The following is a 22833-nucleotide window of genomic DNA, read 5'->3' as shown; positions in this document are numbered from 1 at the left end:
AAACTTTCTGAGGTCATGGAAATGTTGTTCTATAGATGCACTATCCAGTTTGTAGCCACAAGCCCCATGAGCCTATTTGAATTTCATTAAAAAGAAATAAAAATTCACTTCCTCAGTTGCACCAGCCACATTGTAAGGATTTAATATCTGCCACTGTATTTTACGGCATAAGTTATAGAACATAATTACACCATACACACGATCTTTATTACAGAAAGATTATTGGACACTGCTCCATTTCTTGGTCTGGATGATTGTAACATGGGTAAAACTATTGTAGTAATAAGTTATTATAGTTCTTAGCTCTTCATTTGATGGATTTCTTACCAGACACCTGGGAGATACAGTCTGTGTTAAAATACAGGTGATCTTAGGATCCAAGGGGAGGTACATTTTGAGAGGACTGTAATAAACTGTTGAGGGGAAATGAGACAACCTGATTTTTGCCTTAGAAAGTGTTTTTCCTCTCTTGATTTCTCTGTGATATACAAATTGTGGCATTACATTTAGGTGTTAAAGTACATTAGATCTTTGAATGAAGACTCTACCATACATGGATTCATACTGCAGCTACCTTTAGATTCAGAAAATGCTATCAACACTGAAGCAGTGATCAATGCTATCGCACCCGAAAAGGATGTGGATGGGTGAGTGTGGTTTGGCTTCCTATATCACATTGCATGATTCCATTTATGTAATAATATATTTCTATTTTGGGAACACACGGTTTTTGCTTCTAGAGAATAAAGACACCTAATTACCTTTATTTTCTTGTTAACTTTCATCACTTTTATTGTTTTAGATTGACTAGTATCAGTGCTGGGAAACTCTCTAGAGGTGATCTAAATGACTGTTTCATCCCTTGCACGCCTAAAGGATGCTTGGAACTCATCAAAGAGACAGGTAAAAACACATACCAAACAACAAGAAAGCACCATTTCCTGGAGCCTGGGCTTGACAGGGGGAGGGATAGAGGAGGGACACTGGGCCATAAATAAATGGACTTGATTGGCTGAGAGGCCTGTCTATTAAAGGCTTCACCTAAATTCTCTCTTGTCAGCAACCGTATGAAGTAGTAGATATTGTTCAACAGTTAAGAAAACAAGCTCAGACAGATACTCGAGTAACTTGTCCAAGAGACAGCAGAACCAAGATTTGAGCTCAGGGTTATTTTTTGTGAAAAAATAACCTATATGGTAATAAGAATCCACCTCATTTAAAAGGGTAAATAGTGACAAGTTCCCACTCCTGAAATGGGCACCGAATCTCCACAGTAGATCTAGGACTCGACAGATGGCTAGAAATGGATCTCCTGAACAGTTGGCCATATCATCCCGTCACTAGTTAGCACCTTGCTATTTTAATTTCATAATGAATACTTTTAGCAGAGGTTATTTTTTACAAGGGAAGTGGGTCTTCTAAAGAAGTAGGTCAGAAGTTTTAAGTGGAAAGTTTTGGCCAGCAAAAATGGCATAAATGAAAAGTTTTCTGTGGTTGGCGAGAAAAGGTCAAGCTATAAGCCTTGGGGAGAGCTATTATGGTGCACTCCTACAGCTACATTTCTATTCTTCAGCATATTTAGCAAAGAATGTATTACAACTTGATTTAAAAGGAAATCCCGTAAGCTATAGCTGCTGCAGGCTTCTCACTTCCTCTTGTTGACAGTGACAGTATCCTTTGCCCTGATTAGCTTCAAGTCTTTCACTGGATCCTAAAAAGAACAGAAAGTGACCTTTTAAACACTTTATACTTTGAGGTCTTCTAGCTGTTCATGATGTTAACGTATAAGAGCTATCTTTTTCTGATAAAATTGATGTTATGCAAGAAGCAAGGGTCCACTGCTCTTCACTGTGTAGAGGGGCTCGAGTGGCGTCTTCAAGACCTTTTCTCTGCTTTCTTATGTGTGGGCGGCAGCTCGCTCTCTGGCTCCACCTGGTGGCCCCAGGCAGCTCTGGCTTCAGCTTTGTTGTATGTCCTTGTGCCTAACAGTCACAGGAGGGCCGGGTGCAGTGGCTGATGCCTGTAATTCTAGCACTTTGGGAGGCTCAGGTGGGAGGAACACTTAAGGCCAGGAGTCTGAGGTTGCAGTGAGCTGTGTTGTACCATTGCACTCCAGCCTGGGTGACAGAGTGAGACCCTGTAGCTAAAAAATCAAAACAAAAACCAGTCATGGGATTAGATCTTCTCAGCCAGGGGATGATATATGGCCAATCATTCACTATTCCGTGTTCACCCCAGCCATCTCCAATGAGTAGAGTATGAGTCAGTCCAGAAAAGAACCAGAAGAATGGATGCTGAATAAGCAAAAAGACAGCTCTTCACTGCAGTTAAATTTCCCCTTTATCACTTCCCTGCAAATAACCCTATGGTTCAGGCATAAAGCCAAAAAAGAAATGTGGATGAGGAACTGCATAAACTCACCAAAGTTGGAAAGAATTACTGATACTAATCTAATTTCCTGCACTTCTCTCCACCCTGGTACATACACCCCATTGGTTTCAACTGTTTTCCCCATGTAATTTAATCTGATGTCTTCCTCCATATGGCTGTTTAGCTGCATGTCAGGGTTTCTTTTTTCTTTGAGTGTAGGTTTTCTTCCCACTCCCCTATGACTCAATGAATGGATCTTGGCTTAAGCTGCTCTCAGAAACCCACAGTAAGAAGGACACATGTACAAGTCCCAATTTATAGCTGAAACCCTAGAGTTGAGAATATTATTGCCAAAAAAGAAATGTTTTTAGGAAGGTTTCTATTTGATGCTAAGAACCTGTTTTTGTATGCTGGTTCTGCATTTTCCCGTGTAGGTGGCATGCAAATGAGGGCAGCTTCTTTCCCCAACTCTGATGCACACTGGTTTTCTTTCAGGGGTGCAGATCGCTGGAAAGCACGCCGTGGTGGTTGGGCGCAGTAAAATAGTAGGAGCTCCAATGCATGACTTGCTTCTGTGGAACAATGCCACAGTGACCACCTGCCACTCCAAGACTGCCAACCTGGGCGAGGAGGTAGGAGGTCCAGAGTAGAGTTGAAGGTGTTCTCTGAATGTGTGTGTGTACACAAATGTCCATGTGTAGTGGCATGTGCTCTTCACACAGGGGGTATAACTAACATTTAAGGTCCAGACGCTGCCATGTACTTTACCCTCATTATCTAATTTAACCCCATTTGTTACAACTCTACAATTCTTATCTCATTTTATTAATAGAAGTTGAAGAAACAAATTCAAATTTAAAATTTGCTCGAGTAGACAGGGATTAGCAGTGTAAGTACTCGATTCACCCAGATCCCATGTGTGTGACAGTGGTGGCCTCAGAGGTGGAGGTGCTCCAGAAGAGGATGTCACAGTGACAGTGGTTCTGTGACATCAAGCTTAGCAGCTTGTTCTAGACCCCTGCATCAGATTCCTGAACTCAAGAATACTCACATGCACCTGTGCCTATTGACAGTGCAGCCTCTTAAATGTAAGGACAGAGCCAGAGAGAGGCCTGGTACTTTCTATTCTAATCCTCCCAAGCAATGCTCTGCAAGGTGGAGGAGAAGGAGCAGTCTCCAGATGTTATATCATCCAGGGAGATAGTCCCAGGCCTGCAGCTCCAAGCCTATGCTCCTTCTACCCTGCAGGTTCTCATCAATTTCCCCTTTGGTAGAATGGCTAGAGAAAGGGATTTCCGGGGTGTGTAGGAATGAGCTCAGCATGTGAAGGGCTGTCAGAAATGTCTTGCATTTGAGGCCTTGACCCAAAATCCTATGAAATAGCTGATGACAATTAAAAATTTAATACGAAGCTCAGGGGTGTCCTTTCTACTCCTAAATTTTTTTTGATGTGTGTTTCATTCCTAATTTCTGATGTTCGAATCCCCCTTACATAGGTAAATAAAGGTGACATCCTGGTGGTTGCAACTGGTCAGCCTGAAATGGTGAAAGGAGAGTGGATCAAACCTGGGGCAATAGTCATCGACTGTGGGATCAATTATATCCCAGGTGGGTGTTGCTACAGGAGGCAAGTGGTTTCTGGGAGAGGGCCAGGTTGAGGTCATCAAATGAAGCCTGAGAGAGAACCTCTCATCTCATTTTATGCTTGAAGTACTAACATTTAGAGAAATTGACTTGCCATTGGGTACATGCAATTGGTAGCTAGAATAATTGCCACCTGCGGGCAGGCCCGCCTGGCGTCAGAGCCTGTGACTTTAATCAGTGAGCTGTGCAGCTCCCAAGATGACTTTGTCCAGGGGGAAAGTGGGAGAGAGGGTGGGAGGGCGACATCACTCTATCTGTGTGTAGAGATTGCCCTTTATTTTAGCGAAGGTGGTGGACAGATTCAAAATGTAGCGTAATCCTTGCAATGTGCTGTGAGAGTCCAGAAGAGGGACTCCTTCTGCTCAGAGTTCTCTAGGAGGGCTTTACAAAGAAGATATTTGACCTGGGATTTTTTCTAGGAAGAGAGGACAAATCCAACTTTTTAATCACATTTAAAGCTGTACTTGGCACTCCCATCCCCGAGTTACCCCTCACTCCCATCCTTCACTCAGTATCACCATTCCTTCCCAGGAGGTCTGAAACCTTGTAGTTCCCCTCCCAACCATTCCCTATATTGAGTCAGTTTTTAAATATTGGAAATTGTTTCTTCTCTTCTTTGTTCTCAGTGTCACCACTGAGTGTTGCCTTCTCGGCTGCATGGACTGCGGGTGTCCCCACCTCCAGCTGCTCCCCACCCAGATCCATCGCACACCTCGCTTGCCATGTTCACCTCTGGCACAGACCTGAACCTCCCTCCCACATCGCTTGCTAGACTCCATAGCCTCACACTAATTTCAGCAACCTCTTCGGCCTTTTGTCTCGCTGGCACTTTGTGAATACCTGTCTTAAACTGGACCACTTTCCCGTGCCTGCACATACCTTGTTTGTCCTTAAAGGAGCATGGTATTCTTTAGAACATACTGTTCCACAGAGCAATGCAGCAAAACTTTATACATGCTCACAGATTCAAGAAAGGAACAATCTGTAATTGAGCAACTATGGTACATCCAGCACCACTCCAGCCCTTGGGCTACACAATTGAAGAAGGCTCAACTGTGAACTTCATTTTCTACTGCTTCCCCTCAATTTCCTCTCTGTAATGTCTCTTCCTCCTTCCAAACCTTGTTTGATTTCCCCTTAACCAGGGATGGTCTCTCCTTCTCTTGAAAAACCTTCTCTCCCTCTCTCCTCTCCCATAGAAAGAACTTGGCATTTGTTTTATCATATATGTCTCTTGTTTGGTGTCCTGAGCCTGGCTAGACAGTCAGCTCCTCACAGGCAATGTGGTCTCTGTGGTGCCATGTCCAGCATTCTGCCATCTGACTACTGGCAGTCATATTTGTTGAGTTGTTGAATTCTTGTTATAGCAAGAATAATCTTTTTTCTCTCTTCCCATCTCAAGTTTGAGATGTAGACAGTGAGCTGCCAGGAACATTAGTCACTGTCAAGCCTTTACCATTTTTAACCTCCCTCCCACTCTCCCTATCGTGCTTTTAAGACAGTAGCTCATAATTGATCACTCATTTTCTTGTAGTATAATTATCTAATGGGCGATAATGAAATTGCTCTCCTACAACTCCTCACTTTGAATACTTGCAATATGACATTCAAGCTTATTCTGTTTAAAACCTTGCATTTTCTGTATTATCTTTGTGCTTTTGGCATTTTTTGGATTATATGGGAGATGGAGAAGAAAAACCTGGGTGGGAATCAGGAGTCTTGTAGATCGGTGGGAAATGTCAACTTGAATGTGAAACTTACCATCCTGATCATGTTGATGGCTCACATAGATGATAAACTATGAACAAAACCAAAGCAGGAGCTTCCGTCCTAGTCAACAGTGTTTTTACTGATCCTAGACATACAGGAATATAAATAAAAATAAGTCTGGATATTATTGTTCCCCAAGGATGGCAGAATCACTGAGTTACAGACCAATGAGGGGCTGCAGGACCTAAAGTGTATTCTTTGCAAACATTCATTTTAGAAACAACTTATTCCACAACTGGACCACTTCTTGGTTTATATTCTCATTATTTAAATTGTTTGTATGGTCTGCTCAGGGATATCATAAGTTACTTGCCAAATTAAGAATGAATAATTATAGCCAATTAATTTCTTTCTAAAAAAAAAAGAATGAATAATTAAAGTGTGTGTGTGCTTTTTTTTTTTCTTCGAAAGAAAATTTTTTAAGATTCTTGCGGAGAGCCGAAAAGTATTGGCCTGAGAAATTTGAAAATATAACTTCCTGCTTGGCTTTCTGAACATAATTTGAGAAAGGCTGGATGAATAGAGCTTTCTTTTTTGGAAGAGTTAAAAAGAGAGAATAGATTCCCTACCCTATTCCAGTTCTGGTTTCAACCCATCCACTATAGTGGCCCCTATACTAGCATCTATTATTAGGGGTCCCCAAATTAAATGTGAAGGAGTCAAGGCCCACCTGGATCTTAAGTTGATTTCTGTATATATAATTTCCCTGTGGAAGAGAATTCTAGGCTTGGGGGCCTATGACCAAAACGTTTGCTGGTTATTGAAGTTGTGTGCTTACGTTGAGAAACGGTCGCTTTTTCCACTGACCACACTATCTGTGAAACACTGGATGTGCATCAGTGGGCACCAAGTCAGCCCTGATGGCATTTGACTTAGGAGCGAAACAGCTCAGCCAGGACAGCATTCAGTTGTGTAGGGATTGATGTGTGTCTCCTAAGGTGGAGAAACTAAAACGACTAGCATTCACACATAGAAAGATGCAAGGGGTATTTTAAGCTAGCTTCAGTGTTAGACTGTTGAAACCTGCACAAAGGGCAAACCCATAACTCTATTTCCTTGGCATTTTGAAACAACTTTAGGGATTATGGGAGGAAATGTTCTGCCTTCATTTGCTGCTTCATAATCTTCTAGAAACCTGAAACTGTGCCACCAAGTTGTGTTCACCAGGTCCTTCTAGGACATGTAAAAAATATCTTATGTATCTAAGGTGCAAAGAGAAATCCTGGTGTTTGGAGAATGCTTTTTCAATTTCAAGAACATGCATGTTTTCTCCTTTGGTTCTCAGCAAGCTTGTGAGACAGGTAGTGTTACTCTTTCTCTGCATTTTTTTGACTTCAGTTGAATAGGAAGCCCACAGGGGCTGAGGAACTAACAGTATAAGAACGGATCCTATGCCTTGTAATTCTGGCTTTTTGGGTCTACTTTGAAGCTTTCTATCAGTTGTGGAGCTCCCATGAGAGGGAAGTAGTGATGGGATTCTACCGGATCCTTCCTAGGGAGCTTTATTTTTTTAAGGTCTCTCTGCCTGTCCCCCATCCCCTCCTGGAAGTGCACTGAAGCCAAGTGTAGGATGTTCTTTGTGTGAGTGAGCAATGATGTATCATTGGGTTTTGTTCTCTTGAATAGCTATTCTTTGCTGGTAAGATTTGTAGTTGTTCTTGCATCCTTTTAAGGGGAGTGTAATTATATTCTTTGCCTTTTAGCATACATTTAAGTAGCTGCTCGTCTTTGGAATTGGGTGTTGAATTGTTCCTCCAGCTCACACATGGGGCTTACAAAATGCAAGCAGTTGCTGTAGAAACAGTATCTGGCAGCTGTGACACAGTCGGAGCTTTGTGCACCCAAAAAATTCCTTTTGTAGGCCTTGGCAAATTAACATCTTAAAAGGTGCTCATTATATACTGGGTAGTTGGTTTTTAAGTATAAAAAATCCGTCGGTATTTTATTTGCCACCTGAGGGGCTACAAAAGGATTCTCCAGTTTCTGAAAAACCACTTAAGCATCTTGTGAATCTTTGCGGGTAAAATAATTTTCTCCCTAGGAAATAGCAAACATCTGTCATCCATAGCCTTTAAGTAAAGTAGGCATTTGAGCCTGATGGGATCATCACACCCTAAAATTCCACTGGGTTTTTGGGACAAACTGTCATAATCGATCACCAGGATTGGAAATGAACATGAGGATTGCAATTGAGACTTGGCTTTGAATTTTTCCTTCTTGACCAGATAATACAAAATCAAACGGGAGAAGGATTGTGGGTGATGTGGCATACAACGAGGCCAAAGAGCGGGCGGGCTTCATCACCCCTGTTCCTGGCGGTGTCGGGCCCATGACGGTGGCCATGCTGATGCAGGTACTTACTTGGGAATAAAAGTTTCTGTAATAGTTCTGCAAAGCTGCTAGAATTTTCCCGCTTTCCCCCCCAATTATAATAGAAATTTCATAAAACCTACTCAGAAGTTAAAGGTGTGAATGCATTGAAGAAAAAAAGGGAATGGAAGACGAGGGAAATAGTGTTAGTCACTTTAATAAAAGAAAGTAGGGGTGGCACAATTCTAATTTCCTTTGGAAAATAATAGCTTCCAAAAAAAAGTCAAGTCCAAGTACAGTGGCTGGGCTAGGTCTGTTTTGGCTTGCTTGCCCATCATAAGGCACACCAGCAATAGGGGGCGAGGCAAGCAGCCCCAAAGCATTTCACATGCCTGCAAAGTCATGCCTAGAATGGAAGCATGTTAACAGTTGGGCCACAAGGCAAATCATTTTGTGATGGAACTGGGGTTTAGAACGGGGGGTTTAAAGTAATCACCTCTTGTACATTCCCTTTATGACATTTTGTTTAGAGCACGGTAGAGAGTGCAAGGGGTTTCCTGGAGAAATACAAGCCAGGAAAGTGGAGTATTCAGTATAACAACCTTAACCTGAAGACACCTGTTCCAAGGTAAAAATGAAATTTTAAAACTTTGTGAATTGTTGGTTTTTAGCTAACAGATACCATGGATATGTGTGCTCTGCTTCTGAAAGCACCATCAGTCGTTGGGGCAGGGGTGGGTGTCATTATTAGTGGGGAATTAATTATTATAATAAATTCAATAAACAAAGGTTGATGCCTAACTTTATTTTCTATGTTTTTAAAGTGACATTGCTATATCACGATCTTGCAAACTGAAGCCCATTGGTACACTGGCTCGAGAAATTGGCCTGCTCTCTGAAGAGGTGGAATTGTATGGTGAGACAAAGGCCAAAGTCCTGCTGTCAGCACTGGAACGCCTGAAACACCAGCCTGATGGGAAATACGTGGTGGTCACTGGGTATGGTCTTCATTTTGCCAACTGAATCATAATATTAATCCTGAGTATTGCCAGGGATTGCATTTGCACTTGCGGAGGTGCCTTTAATTTGGTTTTAGCATTTTTACACATATTTGATCTGATTCTGGATCCTTACAGCAATCCTGTGAGGTGGGTAGAAGTAGGTATAATCATTCAGAGATGAGAAAATCCATCCAAGTTTAGCCCTCTAGTAGTAGCTGGTAGAGTTCAGTCTTAAAACCTGGTCTTCTGATGGAATCATCTTTTTTTCAGTTAGCCCAAAATTACTTAATTCAAATAGATCTACTAAGCATTCATTGTTATTAATGGGCTTAGTTATATCTATAACAGCAATTTTTTGAGAGTATACGTTGCGAAATTAAAATTATAGTAGTGTCTCTCTATAAGGTAAAGTACATTTTCTCCTTACAGCAAGAAAAGCTAAAGTATAGCAGTGGTCTTTTTTTTTTTAATTTAAAATATTTTAGAAATTATATCTAAGACTCTTGGAAAAGGTCTCTTTCAGGGCTTCTGTCTTTATTATTTAGATGAAGAGTCATTCTCTAGGGTCTGCTACCTATGACTTGATGACTGAGATAAACTTAATTCTGTAAGTAAAGCTTTTCCTTTTTTGCTTTCATCTTGAAGAATAACTCCAACGCCCTTGGGAGAAGGGAAAAGTACAACCACAATCGGGCTGGTGCAAGCCCTGGGTGCCCATCTTTTCCAGAACGTCTTTGCGTGTGTGCGACAGCCTTCCCAGGGCCCCACCTTTGGAATAAAAGGTACTAGTGGGTTCTTCCTGACTGGCCTGAGGGCATCTCCTTCTCCTTCAGTCCTCCCAGCCTCACTCGACCCCATGAATGCTTATGGGGTCTTCAACTCATTAGATGCCAAGAATGTCCTCCTCACACCCACTGTAGTGGTGCTTTTGGCAAAGGCTGCCATCAGATCCCCCCAGCTCCTGCCGTCACTATTTGACACTGCACAAGGATTCTCTGGGATGGGTAATGTGTAGCTGGAGATGCTTTGATTTGATCCTAAGAGTGAACTGTCACAGTAACAATGAAGGTAATCATAGCTACTGATCATCACGCTGACACTCTGGATACAAAGACAACCCTACAAATGTTTCACCCTGTGGCTGTGGGAATAAGAAAAGCCTACTTTACTGAGTATATGCTTTGTGCCAGGTATTATGCTGAACAGTCTACACATACTATTTCATTTTATCACCACTTTACAATAGCAGCAACCAGAGCTTCAGAGGTGATTCGGTCAAAGGCACCATTATTAAGTACCAGGGCACTCCCTCCACCATGTCTATTTTAAGCTCTAAACTACTACCATTAACGCAGTGCTTTTTCTGAATGGTTGAAAACACATCAGTAATCATACTTTACCTTCAGATTTTGATTGCTGCAGTACTGCAAACATGCTCTCTTAATTAAAATTATTTTTATTAATTATAATAAGTTCTTGGAGTCAGCTTTCTCTGCTTGGTGGCAGGGTATCACATTCTGCTTGTCTTAGCAATTATCGCAAATGTCGACACAGGGTACACCTTCACCCTTCTGCCTATTTTATAAATGTGCTGACTTGATTCTGCTTTTGAGCTTGTCTTAACAACCCCCTTTCAACTTCAGAATGAGCTATATACCTTGTTCTGCTCATCAAACCCATTATTTTATTCACCTTTTACTCTTATTGCAAATTGCCTCATTGCATGGTCTCTGCCTCACAAAAACCACAATCAGTATCTCAAATTTATATTTATGTCATTGATAATGTGGTAACCTGGGCATTATTGACTGGCCTTAGGTTAATACAAGTTGACCATGTCAAATCCAGAAATCTGAAATCTAGGCCAGGCATGGTGGCTCACGCCTGTAATCCTAGCACTCTGGGAAGCTGAGGCAGAAGGATCGGTTGAGGTCAGAAGTTGCTCAGACCAGCCTGAGCAAGACCGCATCTCTAGTAAAAATACAAAAATTAGCCCAGCATGGTGGCACACACCCGTAGTCCCAGCTACTCAGGAAGCTAAAGCAGGAGGATTGCTTGAGACCAGGAGTTTGAGGTTGCTGCGAGCTAAGCTGATGCCACGGCACTCTAGCCCGGGCAACAAGAGTGAGACTCTGTCTCAAAAAAAAAAAAAAAAAGAAAAAACCCAAAAGGCTCCAAAATACAAATCTTTTTGAGTGCCAATGTGATGCAAAAGGAAATGCTCATTGGAACATTTCAGGTTTCAGATTCTGGATTTGGGATGCTCAATCAACATAATGCAAATATTCCAGAATCTGAAACCCAAAACACTTCTGTCCCAAGCATTTTGGATGAGGATACTCAACCTATATTCCAAATGTGCCAGCAAAACTTCAGCAATTTGGCTATTTTATGATATGTTTCCTATTTAGGAAGAATTGCAGTCTCTATGTTAGATATATGTATTTTAAACATCTTTTTTTAAAAGTCAGGATAGCTTTATGAGAGTAGGGAATTGAACAGGTTTGCCTTTATGTAGCTGTCAGCTAGGTCTTTTAGCAAATATTAGGAATCGTGGGAACCTGTTGCTAGAGATAATGGGTGTGTTCATGGTTTTGTCATTTACACTCAGATTTCAATTCAGAGACTTTTCAGCATCATAAAGCAACTAATGAAATCTGTCCAAATGATTGTAAAAAGTAAATAATATGCTTAGTCGTTTTATAAAAATCGACTTGCTTTTATTTGACTTCCCAGTCATGGAGCAGCATGCTTAACACGAGTCCCCTTCCTTGACCCATCCCCAGGTGGTGCTGCAGGAGGCGGCTACTCCCAGGTCATTCCTATGGAAGAGGTAAAGTATTCTGGGATTTCCCTCCAGAGATTAACCTTTTCTGTAGAGCTGTTAGTGGACAAATGACTTGTTTCTCAGAAGAAACAACATGTAAGGGAAAACCATCTTAATGTGCAGACTTGTGACAGCCTGGCTTCAAAGTCTGGCTTTTGGTGGAAATAATCATTTGAAGCGAGTGATCAAATGCCGAGTGGTATTGGGAAGCACGGGCACCCCATGAATGCAGAGTGCCAACTGCAGAACAGTGCAGAGACAGAGTCGGTGCGGCTCCAGCGTACTCCTCACTGCTTAACGCTGTGGGTGTGTCCTCAGTCATCCAGTGTTGCTGCCGAGCCCAGCAGTGGGGCATTTGTGGTCTCTGGACATGTCATTTAGGGGAGAACTGTAAGTTCTGAGGGTGGGAGGAGTTTCTTCTGAGGACAGATGGTCAGTTATTTTTGTTTTCAGGAGCTCCCTATATTGAGTATTTGTCCGCTAGCCAAGCTGCCATCAGTATCCCATTGGCTTTACAATAAAGATTGCTTTGGTCGTAATAACATGAAAGTGGGAAAGACCCAGAGCTGCTGGGAGACCAATGTGGCTTCTGTTCTTTTGTAGTTTAATCTCCACCTCACTGGTGACATCCATGCCATCACTGCAGCTAATAACCTGGTTGCCGCGGCCATTGATGCCCGGATATTCCATGAACTGACTCAGACAGACAAGGTAGGGTGCTGAGCCTCCATGAACCCTAAGAGCCCTTTTGAAAGGGTTGAAGCACCCAAATTGGAGTTTGTCTCTTGGGTGCTGATGAGAGGCAGTGGGATTTCTCTCATTCAAAAGCCCTTTTCCTCCTTTCCTTTAAGGCTCTCTTTAATCGTTTGGTGCCCTCAGTAAATGGAGTGAGAAAGTTCTCTGATATCCAAATCCGAAGGTTAAGGGTAAGCTTCTTCTTCATTTTTTATATTGTGTGAAATTTGGTATTGATAAGGGGTAAAATCTCCTATTTTGGATCAGTTACATCAATAATCATAGTCTTGAGAGGTCGTGACATACATAGCAAGGATTGGTGGCAGAGGTTATTTCTCATTTATCTGTAAATTAGAAGTGGCTAGTCTGGAATCAGTAGAGGACTGACAACCTGCCCTTAGCTAAGAAGAAAGATGACATTTCCTTTGTAATATGGATATGAGTGAGGGTGCCATCGTGGCAGCACAGCAGTTTTTGGAGTTTGGATCATTGGGACCTTCAGCAAATTTATAAAATGACTTGCCTCATAGTCTGCTAATCTGTAAAATGAGGGTAATAGTAATTGCCTTGCCCTGCATAGATGAAAGGTTTGTGTGAAACAGTTAAAAGAGTGGTGACTTCTCTAGTTTATTTTAATTTCTGTAACAGATATAGAGTCATTAAGCATATACTATACCACCTGATCCATAAATCCCACTCCTATTAATATTTACCCAAGAGAAATTAAAACTTGTGTTCACACAAAAACCTGTACATGGATGCTATTAGTAGCTCTATTAACAATCTCTAAAAACTGGGAATTGTGAATGGTAAACAGTGTTACATCCATACAATAAAAAGAAATCAGCTATTGACACACACAACAACTTGAATTAATATCAAAGACATTATTCTGAGTGAAAGAAGCCAGTCTCAAAAGGTTGCATGCAGTATGCTTCCATCTGTATGACATTTCTAATAAGATGCAAATAGAATGATGGAGAACAGATCATTAGATGCCAAGCTTTATGGATCAAGGGAGGTTGTGACGCTAAAGGAATAGCATAAGGGACTTTAAAAAATAAAATGCAAAAATATATTTATGAAGAAGTAAGGAAGGAAGAAGCAAGGAAGGAAATTTAATATCTATATTCTTTAGACAGCATGGCACATATAAGCATTCAATAAATGGTATATGTTTATTATCAATAATATTTCTGCTCAGTTTATTTTTAATTTTTTGCAATTTTATATTTTGATGTTCCCCTTGACCCAGATGTAATTTGTTGTTTATATTTTGCTCTACTTGCTTTACAGTTGTCACTTTATATATATGAATTTTTTTCTGGACCATTGAGAACAACTAACTTTTAAGCACTTTGGTATTCCTTAGCTTATTTTGTTTTCATACATCCCCAAAATCCTACGCATTAGGCAAATTGGCTGTTCCTCTGTTTTATCACAGAGTTGTTAATATGTGGGGAGAGGCTGGACTAAATGATCCTGTAAAAAGCTCTTGGATTCTAACTCAAGACAGTTGCCCAGTGGCAGGACCCCTTGTAGGTTTAGAACTAGAACCTGCATCTCCTGTTCCTGTACCCTGGGCATCCTCTGTTGCACGGTGTTATTACAGCCTGCCCTGTGAATCATCAACAACAGCAGGTTCTTAGCATAGCAACTAAGGATTTTACTGGCTTGTAAACAATGTCAGGTTCTGGGTTCCTAGAGCTATTTCACAAGCCAGCGAGTGGCAAGCTCTGGAAATAACATCCGAAGTTTCAAAATAGGTCCTTATAGCACAGGAAAGGAACTATGGGAAGAGTGGGGCTTGGGCTTGTGGGCCTACTCACAGCTACCATGAGTCAGAAGAAAATGGGAATATATTCTGTGAGCATTTTCCATTTCAGGATGTGACCTGGGTATACACTGTAAATACATAAACTTTCTGAATTCTGTAAGAAGGAAAATAAAACCCCTTTTTGCCTTTTGGAACAGTAAGAAGTCAGGGGAAAGTAAACAGTGCTACATTAAAAGCATGTAAAAGTGATTTGCGTTGACTTTTATTGATATTTATTTCAGCCCTTCCTAAAATTTCAATTGCATTGGGCTTCTTGATTATATGATTGAGAAAACTTTGCATGTTATTTCCCCCTTTCAATATATTTGGCTTTGGTGAGTTAGGAAGTGCGTATGGGTCTGAACAACTGTTCTTGATCACTATGATCATTTAGGTCTAGGTTTAAGGAAATGCCTCTGGTGCTCACTTATAGGGACAGACATATTCATAATACATTTGTGCATGTGTGAGAAGTGTGAAGGTTGCAGATGCCAGGATGAAATCACTTTCATCAGACCCAGACAAAATAGGGCTGGGAAGGCACGAAGGAGAGGAGGTTCATCCTCACATGTCAGAGATAAGAACTGTTTCCAAGGACTTTCTAAAACCCCACAAGAAATCCCTTCACATCCTTAATGTATGTTCTGCTTTGCATGGCTTGCACATTTCACATGTATCTGTATGTTTCTCTGACAAGGCACAATGTCACTAGACTTCTAGGGCTATAGTAATTCAGATAAGGTACTCTTGAAAGGACGCTTGCCCAGTAACGGCATGGCCACCAATGAACCCCTGGAACCAGTGAGCCCTGTTTCTAAGCAGCTTATGTGAACCTCTCCTTTGATCCTTCCCTTACTGGGTGCATTTGTAGTATTCTGACTTATAACACTTCATTTCTCATTTCTGAGTAAACCCAACACATTTGGAGATAATTTTTTAAAGTTGACAATATGAAATGACCCCCAGGCTTAGAAAAAGAGATCACAGTTTTCCCTTCTGAGTTCAGCATGGTTTGCATTTCCTAGAGGAGATCCTATCTCAAGAAAGACGTCAAAAATTTTTTAAAATTTATTACGCTTCTGTTTGTCTTATTTTCCTGCCCTTCAGAGACTAGGCATTGAAAAGACTGACCCTACCACACTGACAGACGAAGAGATAAACAGATTTGCAAGATTGGATATTGATCCAGAAACCATAACTTGGCAAAGAGGTACCAGAGCAGTATATAAGTCCCCTTTGATTTCATTATATTGCACATCCCACACTCTCCAGAAGAGTTGTTAAAATGTGAGGTCCAGAAGTTTGCATGATGGCATTTTTACAATTAAGGCATGACTGATATAGTGACCGTGTTTGGTTTTCTGGCTACATATATTGGTTTTGCTCCTTCTTAGCTATAATCAAATCTCCCTTTGTTAGATTGGTTGAGCATTTTGCTGGCTATTCAGTATTGATTGAAATGAAGGTGGTTTTGGCCAGGCGTGGTGGCTCACGCCTGTAATCCTAGCACTCTGGGAGGCTGAGGCGGGTGGATAGCTCGAGGTCAGGATTTCGAAACCAGCCTGAGCAAGAGGGAGACCCTGTCTCTACTGTAAATAAGAAAGAAATTAATTGGCCAACCAAAAAATACATAGAAAAAATTAGCTGGGCATGGTGGTGCATGCCTGTAGTCCCAGCTACTTGGGAGGCTGAGGCAGGAGGATCACCTGAGCCCAGGAGTTTGAGGTTGCTGTGGGCTATGCTGACACCATGGCACTCTAGCCTGGGCAATAGAGTGAGACTGTCTCAAAAAAAAGAGGGTGGTTTCAAGACAGTTCATGCATAAATCAAAAATAACATTTTACAAGTTTCATTTTATGCAAAAGGTTTTGCTGTCATGAAGTAGAGAAATTATGTTTAATCACTTGAATCTTGTGTGACCTTTATTCTCAGAACTCTTGTCTGGCATAAGTGACTTGCTTTGTCCTGTAACTATCTAGCTTGCCTAATCACTTTTCAACCTCATTTAGTTAAATTCTCTTGTGAGACATTAGGTAGCCTTCAAGGTTTAAATACTAGTAAGTGAGAAGCCTGGCTTCTTACTGCCAGATGTTACTTTTCTCTGTGTACAGCTAGCATGGCTTAGAATTTTATTTTGTACCAATAGTGCATCCTTCTACCCTAGTCATGCAGAATGCAGCTAAGCGTCAATTTATTGACTTCTTGTGATTTTCATTGGCTCAGCAACTGTTACTAGCTAATGGCATTTTTAACTTGATACTCTCAATATCTAAATCCATACCAGTATTTCTCTTCCTTTGCTTCAGTAGCTTTAGACAAATTTATATTTTATAAGTAATCAGCTAAAGATGCATTTTGAAAATTTAGTATCCCATTTATTTTTTGCTGTGTGTCTAATTCTTGCTTTCTAAGAAAGTAGAAGCAGACAAGGAAAAAATGGATCCTACCTATTGACTAGCTATTTTTTATAGAAAAATTAGTTACAAGGAATTTGACACTTTTGTTTTTGCTTTTGAGAAATAAGGGTTGGCTCTAATAGCATATTATATCCATCACTTATGTGTGGGGGGTGTGTCTCAGTGCTATATAAGACAGTACTTTTAGTGTATAAGTTATTAATAGTCATTATCAAGTGCCTAAAAAATGCTTCTCCTCTTTGACCCATTTAGAGTATGAACAGGTTTTTGTTGTTACTCATTTCATGTTTTATTGATATTGTTTGGCATTTTATATGAAATGGAAACTCTTAATTTTTCTCCATACTCACATTACTCTCTCAATACTTCACATCTAACACCAGATGTGTAGGGGTTTTTTCTCCCACAATAATTCAAATCATTTCTCCAATGGATACTGACAGGGTGTACTGCAATTTCACTCAATTCTGGCACTAACTGTGTGGAGCAGATCCCACAGGTTAAGGGCTCAGTCCCACCAGACCCAGAGTGGAAGTCCAGGTTGTCCTCTGTGCTTCTGACCAACTGGCTATAAATTGGTTCCCACGACCCGCACTTCAGGTTCAATCATTTGCTTAGAATGGCTCACAAAACTCAGGGAAACACTTTACTTATATTTATGGTTTATTATAAAGGATACAACGCAGGAGCAGCCAGATGGAAGAGGTGCACAGGGCACATCACTCTCCCAGCATCTTGATGTGTTTACCAGCCTGGAAGCTCCTCAAGCCATGCTATTTTTATAGAAATTAATCTCCATCCCCTTATCCCCAACCTGGAGGTTGGTGGGTGGGACTGAACATTCCAACCCTCTAATCCCTGGCCTTTCAGGGACCTGGCCCCTCCTGAGGCTATCTGGGGGACCTGAGCATAAGCTCAAGGGGAATCAAAGGGAGTCTGTTATAAATAACAAGACACTCCTATCACTCTTAAAATTCCAGGGGCTCTATGAAGCTTGTGCCAGAAACCCAGGACAAAGATGGAATCTATTTCTTATTATGCTACACATACAAAAACCAAAAATGGGAGTACACCTAAACATTAGCAGTAGTTAGTCCTGGGAGGTGGGATTAGGATCAATTATTTGGTCAATTCGTTGGTCTTTGCCGTGTTTTCCAAGGCTATACAGTTGGATAAATATTCTTTCTTCTAAGTGTGGTAAAGGAAAGACCAAGCCTGTTACCAAGTGTATTTCAAAAAGGATTTGCACTTGCCTTGAGTTTGTGGCTCCCATGTTTCTCAGGGTGGTGGAAGGTCAATGAGTCATCATTCCACAGAACAACAACAGAAACCTTGAGCCTTTGAAAAAATGTGGGCTGCTCTGTTTTTCTTATAATATGGAGAATGCTTTAAAATAGATTCCAGATTTCTGGTTAATTGTTTGAATTCTCTAGATGGAATAAGACCAAGCCACTCCACATTCCTTTGCATTAAAAATAATTCCTGTACATTTGGTCATACATTTCTTAACCCATGTTCCAGCTTTGCCATCAATTTTGAAATTGAATATTAATAGACAATAATTAAATTACACTAGTTACTTTAAAACTCCACTTCTTCCCTGAAGTTTAGGGTCCTTTTACTAAAAAATTGTTCTGGATCTTGCCTTCCTGCTATAGTGTTGGATACCAATGATAGATTCCTGCGGAAGATCACAATTGGACAGGCTCCAACGGAGAAAGGGCACACACGGACGGTAACTGTTTGTTCCTTTCCAAGTAAATCAGTTCACATGAGCTAGATCTTGCTGCTTCTGTCCTCCTCCATCCTCTGCCATACGACTGGTACTGCCAGGTGTTGTTCTGCCTTCTCCCTTTTAAAATGGAAGTGAGTAGGTGTGTGGTATTGAGCACTCCTGACAGCTTTTGCAATAAATCCCATGTGTCACCTGTGTGTTTTTCTCTCAGCATTTTTTCTTGGAGGTGGAGAGTCCCGAGTGAATATCCTTGCATATGAATTGATTAAAATTGCTCCCTTTTTTTGTAGCTATCATGCAGTGTGTCTCCTTGATATAAGAGAAGCCATGTGTTGTTGTTTTGTATGTTAGGGAAACCATAACCACAGGATTACATTCTTCCTTCACAGGATAAAACAATAGCTTATTGGTCCTACCAGGACATCTGTTTTTTTAAAATTGCACAGTGGTATGAACCTTTATTCCCAGCTATTCCAGAGGCTGAGGCAGGAGGATTGAACCCAGGAGTTTGAGTCCAGCCTGGCCAACATAGTGAGACCTCATCTTAAAACAAAATTTTTTTTTGACTGAGAATCTCTGTGAATCTGCTGTGATTCTGAGGGCTGCCTGATAAAAATCATCAAAAAACAATTTACCATTCAAGAAGGTCTTGGGATAAATAGTTACAAATTTTGCTCTTAGTGGATTATTTTCATCAAGTATTTCGTGTAGTATTGTTGTTCCATCCTTTTAAGCTATTTGTTTAAGCCTCATATGCAAAAAAAAAAAAAAGGATTACCTTTTAATTCCTTCATGCTTCTGGTCGAAAGGGAAGTTTTTGCTATTGTCTGTCTTCCCTTTCCACAGACCCAGTTTGATATCTCAGTCGCCAGTGAAATCATGGCTGTCCTGGCCCTCACCAGTTCTCTGGAAGACATGAGAGAGAGACTGGGCAAAATGGTGGTGGCCTCCAGCAAGAAAGGGGAGCCCATCAGTGCCGAAGACCTGGTATGTACCTGGGCTCGCCAGGCTTGGTGACACCTGTGTCTGTTGTCCTAGGGCCTGCCAGCAGTTATTGATAACAGAAGTTATGCTCTACTTAAGATGTTGCAATTAACCCATTGATTCAATTTGATTTTGCTAATTGTAAGATAATTATTAAATGTGTAAAAAGTACTTCAGAGCCAGTATGGTGGTATACTCCAGTAATAGACTGCAAGTCCCAGGTGATTTTGGTAACATCATCATGCTCCGAGTGATCTCCAAGAACAGGTATATACATCAACTTGCAGAGAACATCAGAGAACCTTTGCTTTATCTGACTTTGTTACCAGTTCTTTCAGCTACAGTTGCATGGCTTAATAGAGAGACCTGATGTGTTTAAGTTGGTATTGAACTCCAGGGTTATATTTCATTTTCGGCCTTGGGAAACACATACTAAATTTGGTTTATAGCCATTTCTTCCCATATGCCAAAGTTACAATAAATCAATATTTTAGGAGCTAGCACTTCCATGCTCTATACTAGTCTAAAATGAATTTTCCCCATCAGCCAGCTCAGAGCTTGATTGAGATGCTTGTTTCCAGAGTTACACGTTTTTCCTAAAATTGCATGTGAGCGTCATTTTCCTTCTATCTGTTCTCCTTGCTTAAAATAACTGGTAATTTTATAGTATATCCAGGGGAAAAAAATGAATGGATGGTCCAGTTCAAAAGTTAAAGTACTAATTGGTCCAAGATGGCTAAAAGGGGAAGACTTAGTATGTTGAATATTGGTTCACAAGGTTCGTTTTTGGCTGGTAGGAGCTGACGCCTCATGCATTTGTTTCGTAGGGGGTGAGTGGCGCGTTGACAGTGCTTATGAAGGACGCGATCAAGCCTAACCTCATGCAGACGTTAGAGGTGAGCGGAGCGTTTGCAGGCACGCTTCCCTTGGGCAGTCAGAGACCTTCTCCACTGGCTCATCTCTGTCCCATTCTTTCTCACAGTTGGGACTGGAACATTACTGACATAAAAGAGATGACTTTGTATTTTCCCACTGGGAGGTCTTTTTTGTTTGGATCCTAACTAAATTCCATACCCTTGGCCACATGATCCCCACGTCCTGGTCTCCACAGGGCACTCCAGTGTTTGTCCACGCCGGCCCCTTCGCCAACATCGCACATGGCAATTCGTCTATCATCGCAGACCGGGTCGCACTCAAGCTTGTCGGCCCAGAAGGGTTTGTAGGTGAGTATTTTTGCGAAGTCAGAATAGACTGTATATTTGTTTTAACATCAGGGGAGTTGGGGGGGGGCATTTTTTACAATAGCTTTTCTCCTTATTTACAGTGACCGAAGCTGGATTTGGAGCAGACATTGGAATGGAAAAGTTTTTTAACATCAAATGCCGGTACTCTGGCCTCCGCCCTCACGTGGTGGTGCTCGTTGCTACTGTCAGGGCTCTTAAAATGCACGGGGGCGGCCCCACGGTGAGTATCAAGGGTTGAGGAGTCTGATAATTGGGAATGTTCTGAAGGCTGAAAGAAAGTTGGCTGACTTGTGTGTCTGTTTCTTCAGTAGGCTGCTCTTATCCTCCTGATTAATAGGGTGCCCAAAGCAGGAGAGGGGTGACAGCTCTTGTGCCGGCTGCCTTATCACTCATAGGCACTGTCCGCTCTTGGCATGTTAAGAGGGCCAAAATTGGCTTCATGGCCTACCTTTCTGAGAAGAACATCTGATACAGTAAGCCCCTCCAAGTACATGTGGTTGGCTATACCCTCAAAAAACTCCTTGATGTTCAGACTATAGTTTTTTAAATCTGAATTCCATTTTCCTTCTAAATAGTGACACGGGGAGCCGGTCAGCCAACCCATTTAGCTAAGACAGAGGTCAGCCCCTGCTCAACAGGGCCACCAGCAGCCTGCAGTGGGAGGGAGGAGGAGGAAAGTAGATCTGCTCAGGACTGCTCTGGGTGATAGACCCAGAGGTGGGGACTAGCTTATCTTCAAGGCCAGCCTGAGCTTTCTATTTTCCTGAATTCCTACTGCTTAGAAATTGCCCTTTTAGTACCTTTTCTTTAGCACCTGCATGTAAAAACATGGTGCTAAATTTCAGAAATCATTTATTAAATTTGTATCCTTCCAGAGCTTGTTTCGTAGCGGAAATAAGACCTCCCTCACGTACAGAATAAAATCAATATTTCTTAGTGTAGTGATCAGGGCTTGTCCTATTATAGCAGTTCTCAAGTGGCTTTAGACCTCTTTACAGTCTTTAAAATTATTGAGGACCTAAAAGAGTTTTAATGCAAGTTATAGCCATTGATATTTATTTTGTTAGAAATAAAACAGAGTTAAAAGTTAGCACAAACAGCATTTTTTTAAATGAAAATTTACTATATTTTCTGAAACAAAATTTAGGCATTGTGCATTTTTTTGAGATCTCTTTTGTGTCTGACTTAATTGAAGTCAGTTGGATTCTCATCTTTTGCATATGATCTGTTGTGACATCGCCTGTCACATAACCTTTGGGAAAGTCCATTGTACACTCAATGAGAGTGAAAAGGGCTATACATCTTATGGAATCTTATGGAAATAGTTTGGATCTCCTGGGCCTCCTGAGAAGATCAGGTCTCCAGGCCACACTTGAGAACACTGCCTAACAACCCAACACACCTTTCCAGTCTTAGTTGCCCCAGAGACACCAAAGGTACTGCCAGCCCAAGACACCCCTTTCTGCTAGTAGTGCAGGATGGACTCCCTTTCTTCCCGGTCATAACCAATATTTTTCCCTCTTGCACCCCCTCACTCACCCAATCACCATTGTACTTCCTTTCCTTCCTTCTGACCTCATGGTCTAAAAAATAACGCTGGGCTCTTAGCATGGGCAGCACTGGGAGGAGGGCTCTGCTCATACAGCTCTATCAAGGAGCCAAACCTCCTGCTGCTCTCATCACTAGGAAGCTACCTGTATGGTCCTTACTTCCTGCCCTGCCTCCATGTGGCCCCTTCTGTTGTGAGACTATCATGGTCTCCCTAAGGAATGGGAAAGGACTAAGCTGGAAGCTTCACAATCCACTGCCCACGGTGGGTCCATGGGCTCTGCACCGTCAACCCCCTTGCTCATCCCTGTGGATGCAGCAGAGCTGAGCCACTGCACAGGGCAGGACTCGCTGCTCAAGTGTGTGGGCACCTTTAAGTGTACTCTATGACAGAGGAAGAAAACTCTCTTGCGTCATGTTCTGGCTTGTTCG

At 41.5% G+C, this 22833-nt stretch overlaps 1 protein-coding gene across 4 annotated transcripts in view; it reads left to right on the top strand.

Moving 5' to 3' along the window:
* The window catches only part of MTHFD1 (methylenetetrahydrofolate dehydrogenase, cyclohydrolase and formyltetrahydrofolate synthetase 1), a 67166-nt gene that overhangs the window by 25889 nt on the left and 18444 nt on the right, over positions 1-22833 (top strand). For all 4 annotated transcript variants that reach the window (XM_076003969.1, XM_076003971.1, XM_076003970.1 and 1 more), the window contains 17 exons: positions 511-647; positions 803-903; positions 2866-3002; positions 3867-3978; positions 8010-8137; positions 8625-8722; positions 8919-9092; positions 9741-9877; positions 11882-11928; positions 12526-12633; positions 12774-12848; positions 15581-15683; positions 18549-18625; positions 19472-19612; positions 20437-20505; positions 20721-20832; positions 20934-21073. In XM_076003969.1, coding sequence (XP_075860084.1) covers positions 511-647; positions 803-903; positions 2866-3002; positions 3867-3978; positions 8010-8137; positions 8625-8722; positions 8919-9092; positions 9741-9877; positions 11882-11928; positions 12526-12633; positions 12774-12848; positions 15581-15683; positions 18549-18625; positions 19472-19612; positions 20437-20505; positions 20721-20832; positions 20934-21073 — 1896 coding nt within the window. The remainder of the gene's footprint in view (positions 1-510; positions 648-802; positions 904-2865; positions 3003-3866; positions 3979-8009; positions 8138-8624; positions 8723-8918; positions 9093-9740; positions 9878-11881; positions 11929-12525; positions 12634-12773; positions 12849-15580; positions 15684-18548; positions 18626-19471; positions 19613-20436; positions 20506-20720; positions 20833-20933; positions 21074-22833) is intronic.

The sequence above is a fragment of the Microcebus murinus genome, chromosome 6 (assembly GCF_040939455.1).
Source record: "Microcebus murinus isolate Inina chromosome 6, M.murinus_Inina_mat1.0, whole genome shotgun sequence".
Taxonomy (NCBI): Eukaryota; Metazoa; Chordata; class Mammalia; order Primates; family Cheirogaleidae; genus Microcebus; species Microcebus murinus.
Note: the sequence above shows the minus strand (reverse complement) of the source record. Positions and strands in the feature narration are given on the sequence as shown.